General features: G+C 39.2%; 3 protein-coding genes across 3 annotated transcripts; 2 read left to right on the forward strand and 1 right to left on the reverse strand.

Annotated features, from left to right (window-relative positions):
• Positions 1 to 815: 815 nt before the first annotated feature.
• PSV08DRAFT_400667 (uncharacterized protein) lies at positions 816 to 1424 on the reverse strand (the record flags this gene model as incomplete). Its single annotated transcript, XM_014216963.2, has 2 exons — positions 1149 to 1424; positions 816 to 1098 (listed from the first exon to the last, which is right to left on the reverse strand). The coding sequence occupies exons 1-2, from the start codon at positions 1334 to 1336 to the stop codon at positions 816 to 818; spliced, it is 471 nt and encodes a 156-aa protein (XP_014072438.1). The 5' UTR covers positions 1337 to 1424.
• A 1282-nt stretch (positions 1425 to 2706) lies between these two features.
• PSV08DRAFT_245921 (uncharacterized protein) lies at positions 2707 to 3124 on the forward strand (the record flags this gene model as incomplete). Its single annotated transcript, XM_066092331.1, has 3 exons — positions 2707 to 2750; positions 2802 to 2937; positions 2987 to 3124. The coding sequence occupies 3 exons, from the start codon at positions 2707 to 2709 to the stop codon at positions 3122 to 3124; spliced, it is 318 nt and encodes a 105-aa protein (XP_065949272.1).
• Positions 3125 to 4352: 1228 nt separating this feature from the next.
• On the forward strand, positions 4353 to 4895 carry PSV08DRAFT_35305 (uncharacterized protein). Its single transcript, XM_066092856.1, has 3 exons — positions 4353 to 4429; positions 4480 to 4615; positions 4664 to 4895. The coding sequence occupies exons 1-3, from the start codon at positions 4386 to 4388 to the stop codon at positions 4811 to 4813; spliced, it is 330 nt and encodes a 109-aa protein (XP_065949273.1). The 5' UTR covers positions 4353 to 4385; the 3' UTR covers positions 4814 to 4895.
• Positions 4896 to 5556: the final 661 nt, after the last annotated feature.

The following is a 5556-nucleotide window of genomic DNA, read 5'->3' on the forward strand; positions in this document are numbered from 1 at the left end:
CTAACCCTAACCCTAACCCTAACCCAAGCCGCTAACCCAAGCCGCTAACCCAAGCCGCTAACCCAAGCCGCTAACCCAAGCCGCTAACCCAAGCCGCTAACCCAAGCCGCTAACCCTAACCCTAACCATAATCAGTTAACCCGAACCCTACTTACTGACACCTACGATAGGAGACCACCAATCTACAGCTGTGCCTCTTACGTAGGATATTCCTCTGCTTGCCGCTAGGACTATCTGTAATCCTGGTATGCCTAGAAGCCCAGCGCTTATCTAGGCGGCAAGGCAGACACGTCGGGAGAACTTCCTTCCGCTCCAATGTATAAAAACTGCCATCTGGTACGCTCCTGATGAGTTTCTTTCTGTAGAATTACAAGAAACGAAAGGTATACTTCTTGCGAAGGTATCTAGAGAACCACTTTACAGAAAGACACCAAATCCAATCGAGTTCATTTTCAGACGCAAGTCTTCTTTTAACCCTAACCCTAACCCTAACCCTAACCCTAAAATAGATTTATTTTTTTATATTAAGGTTATGCTTACCCTCACCCACATCCGTAGCTTCATTACGCACGGGCTGATTTTCAAACACTTTTAATGGCGAAGCCAGCAACCTAATATATAGAAACACCTAGCATTTAACAAAAACTTATAGGTCTTGTACAAGAGAATAGTAGAAATCTACTATACACTATCTATATATGCCCTTGTACTTATACTCTTAGACTTAGGTCTGTAACAGAGCTTACTCGAGTCTAGTTCGGCGCCGAGCAAGATCCCTTCCTATGAGGAAGTGTGTCGAGCGTTACACCCAAGTTCTAGCTATACGAGAATTCAAGTCGATCGCCTCCACTAATTTTAACTCCTTCTTCAGTTGCCTTTCCAAGTCCATTAACAGCTTCCGCGAAAATATCTATGTCTAGGGAAAGGTTCTTGACATAGGCTGTAATCGACTCCACAGCGAGGTTTGTAACTTGGATAGTCCAGGTTTCCGCAGTTTGTTGAACAAGCTTGAAGGAGACTACTCCAAAAGCATAGGTAGCAGATGCTAGTCTGCTAGGAACAGTGAAAGTCATACTGTTAACCCGCTTTGTAAGTGAGCTATACATTCTTAGTAAACAAAACTATGCGTAAGGGTGTATAGAACTAACTGGTGATCTTCATCTTTAATAAGGTCCGTTAATCCAGCGTCAGTACGTTTCGAAATAGGCACAGCAGGGACGTTGTTTGCAGGCATGCGTTTGACCATAGAGAGAGCTTGGGCGTTTTCCTCAGGGACAGGGGTTGCAGCAGCGAATGCTAGAATAGAAAGGATAGTAGAGGCTTTGAGGAACTGCATATTGTTGGTTGGCAATAATAAGTATTTGTAGAGTAAGGCAAGTGAGCGATATTGATAATAGTATCATAATGTCTAAAGGTCGAGATATTTATAGGAGGTCCTTCTATTGTCTCTACGAACTCTTCACAGATATTCTACTCCACGCTAACAATTTCTTTGCGGTAAGATCCGAACCCCTGTTCTATTTTACTGCTGACTCTTTTTATTGGATATTGTCAGCTTACATAGATAGAGCTAATTAAAGTGAGATACTATGTGCCGAAAAACTCTATGTACCGAAAACGACTAATTAGATGCTGACGTTTAGAAGGAAGTCCATAATCCTTGCGATATAATTAGTCGTTTTCGGAACATAGAGTTTATCAGCCCGCAGTATCTAACATTCTAGAGCAATCTAATTAGTTCCCTCACACGGTGCTGTTATACCTCAGACTTAATTATCTAAGCGCCGTTGAGTCTGGTTTGGATAGTTTCTACAAACTAACTATCTAGGAGTTGTAAAGATCCTAGAAGGTCAAGGATCGCTTGCTCGCACGGCTAAATAATAGTCTAATATGGCCGAGGTAATAGAGTTGTAACAGGCCCTTCTAGTGTCCCTACGGCCGTAACGATATGGCTCCCTTCACGCTAAGTTACTGTTACGAACCTTAGAAGACGGGGCGATAGGACAATTCAAGGACAACGAGCGGCACCGCTGTCTAGTCTGATCCGGCTGATCCGGCTGATTAGATGGCGCAGTACCTACCAATTTATATACTCATAATATCTTTTTATAATAAATATATACATGTCTATTAGATTTAAAGATCTATTCCTGTCCTGCACACTTCTATAAACCTTGAAGTAAACAATTTTAATAATTTAGATCTAATAGTATAGTTAGTTTGTGTTATTACACCTATGCATCTCTTTAAGATATCCGTACTCGCACAGACAATTTCTTTGCGAAAAGGTGTGAACAGCTGTCTTATTTTAGTGCTGACTGTTATGATTTGATATTGTCAGCTTAGAGAGAGAGCTAGCTAGTCTATATAGAGCGCGGAAAGGCGTGTCTCTTCTCCTAGTAGAGCTAGCTCAAACTAGCGTATATCGTGTTTAATCTACTCCGCACGGCTAAACAATTGTCTGACATGGACAAGATAGAGATTCAATAGCGTGAGTAATTAAGAGTGGATAATTGTTATCGGAACTTACCACGGGCACGGGCTGTTACCTATCTGTGCGTACGCCTCTAGCAGGTATCTTACGGCAATACTGTGACAAAGGTATATATAAACCCTTCTGCTACATTTATTTTCTTTTTATCTATTGTTCAAATAATCTACAGTTTACAATCTACTTACATCATCTTACTATAAGTTCAACTCACTATGGTTTTTCTCTCTATAGCTAAGCTAGCAACTGCTGTAACAATGTAAGTTCAATATCCTAAGACTCGTTGGACTTAGTTACTAATCGTAGCTAGTTTGCTACAGGTTGCTCCTGCAGCTGCGAATTGCGCGTACTATTGCGGTCCTGACTACGACCCTAGTAATAATTATATCACGGAAACCAAATCTTGCTGCCAGGGGCTAGGTCTTGATGAGAATGCATATGGCGAAGTAGACTCCACTTAGTAATCCTTATATAACTATTCTAACTATATTATAGTGTTCAATCCCGGCAGGCGCTGATGGTGTTCGGGGGGAGTTTCTTACATGCTGCGAAGGAAACCAATTGGACATCTGTTGGCCTAATGGCGCAGCCAACTATGGATGTGGTGAGGAATTCCCAGTAGAGTGCCCGTAACAAGCTTGTGTTAGAGAGTAATAAGAGAAGAGTAAAAGAGATGTTAGCAAAAGGGAGAGTTTATGGATAAGGTGCTTAGAGAGCGCGAGAGGAGTTTGCATTAAGTAGAGTATCGTAGAAGTACTAATTATAAGAAAAAGACGAAGTCACAAACAGTGCAATCCTAGACGTGGTGACCTTACCTCCAAAACGAATCCGATTCTTCTTGCCTATGCCGTTACACACACGGGCTTGTGATCTACTTTCGCCAAGACCCTACTAAAATACCTACTACTCACAAACATAATAATAACAATAGTAGTTATAGCCTTCTAGTGAATATTAAATATAGCTTACTCTTTAAGCTCTTTGATAGAACGCGAATCTCTTAGAATAACGCGTTTTAGCTCTTTATATCGTCTCCTAAATCATACTATATTAAAGTCGCGAATTTAGCGTGGTAAATAGGTCTTTATATTAGGATTTCTTTTTTTCAGTTTCTCCATCGGTTCTTACCGAAATAGGAAGGTGAGTAGCTCATTTTGTAGCCCTCGATTAGAGCTATATGTCCACCTAATATAGTCATAGGCTAACTCTAATAGGTAAGAAGATATTAAAAATCGGAGTAAAATGCGGAGACCTAACTCTTAGCAGGACGGGTTACCAAATATCTTCTTACCTAGTAGAGTTAGCCTATGACTATATTAGGTGGACATATAGCTCTAATCGAGGGCTACAAAATGAGCTACTCACCTTCCTATTTCGGTAAGAACCGATGGAGAAACTGAAAAAAAGAAATCCTAATATAAAGACCTATTTACCACGGTAGATAGCGCTTACGTTGGCAATAGCGCTTACGTTAGCGCTTACGTTAGCGCTAACGTAAGCGCTTACATTAGCGGTAGCGCTTACGTTGGCGAAAGTAGAGTTATCATAAGGCCGGAAGTTATTTACGCAGTATTCTACCAAGGGGTATAAAAGTATTTATAGTAGGGCTGTAGAAGAGATAAGAGTAAGCCTAATTAAGAAATTAATTTAGTCTTGATACAAAGAGAAACTCCTTAGAGCTATAGTATAATTTAGGGGGAAGTAGTCTTATCACAGTTATATTAAGACGTTTTAGGAACAAATAGAGTTATACTAAATCATCCTAAGTACCTCTAGCTAAAACGGGATATTAAACCCACTACGAATACTCTCGTACCCCCAGGTATAAAAAGTCGTATTGCTCTCACTTTATTTCCTCTTACATTCACTTACATATCACATATTTCAATCTACAATGTCTATCAAATCTTTATTCAAGCTTGCGGGCGTTGTTACTGTGTAAGCTTCACTTTAATCTAGAGTTTGATCCTATCCTAAACTATTACTAGATATATATATATAGCTCCAGTAGTAGCAACATCCTGCGGCTACTACTGCGCATTTGATTCCAGCCCTCAAACCAACCAAGTAGGCTCAACTCTTACTTGCTGTGGATTACAGGGCACCTATAGCCCTGACGAACAAGTAAGCTACTATTTTAGTTATTTAGTAACTACGCTAATTGTGTTAAAGTGTGTTTACGATAACGATGATACTGGAGCGCGCCAGAACTTTGCGGGATGTTGTCAATTGCAAGGCAAGGGCGTAGATATATGCTATGAATATTCTGCTGGGTATTATCTATGCGGACCTAACCAATACCCGCCAGAGTGTACTACTTAGGTGTTAGATAGCAGGTGTCACATCTTAAGTAGTATAAATTTGCAAAATATAACTCTACACTTACGGCGTTGCATACCCTAGAAACTATACGAATTAACTCGTTATTCTTATGTTACGACCAGCCTCAGAATATAGAGGGCATCTCGCCGTTGTATTTATTTAACAAGTAAACTACGAGAGAACGGGAATGCCGCACGAAAAGGAATCACGTGACGAGTCCTACAGATCCTACTTAGGCTTAGCGTACTTTATGCACTAGGACTCACTAGGACTATATAACTAGTCCTACTAATCTCTATAGTCCCCTAACTCTTTACTATTACTAGGACTGCTAGGACACTAGAACTATATAAGTATATAGTATTAGGCATTAAGCCCTTATAGCTTAATATATTTAACTTAAGTTTTAAGTATAAGTATAATATAGAGAGTTATTCTACTTATATATTACGTTTAATATTATACCTTACTACTCTATCTATAAAAACTAACTAATAAGAAGCTTAATACTAAAAGTCTTATATTACTTTTACTTAAGCTATACTTTTAATACTTTAAATACTCTTATAATAAGCGATATTATAATAGATACTTTAGCTACTTTTTAAACTAAAGGAACTATAGCTAACGCTTATAAATCTAACCTTTACTATAGTAACTATAATAAACTTAAAGCCTAGCTCCTCTAAGTTAACTATTACTTCTACTTAGCTAGAGATAAGATTAATAAAAAAGATAAAGTC

The sequence above is a fragment of the Bipolaris maydis genome (assembly GCF_028858645.1).
Source record: "Bipolaris maydis strain C4 unplaced genomic scaffold PSV08scaffold_5, whole genome shotgun sequence".
Classification (NCBI taxonomy): Eukaryota; Fungi; Ascomycota; class Dothideomycetes; order Pleosporales; family Pleosporaceae; genus Bipolaris; species Bipolaris maydis.

Coding starts and splice junctions, on each gene's coding strand:
- PSV08DRAFT_35305 (XM_066092856.1), top strand. CDS start 4,386: ATGTCTATCAAATCTTTATTCAAGCTTGCGGGCGTTGTTACTGT. Junction 4,430..4,479: donor CTTGCGGGCGTTGTTACTGT/GTAAGCTTCACT, acceptor AACTATTACTAG/ATATATATATATAGCTCCAG. Junction 4,616..4,663: donor CCTATAGCCCTGACGAACAA/GTAAGCTACTAT, acceptor ATTGTGTTAAAG/TGTGTTTACGATAACGATGA.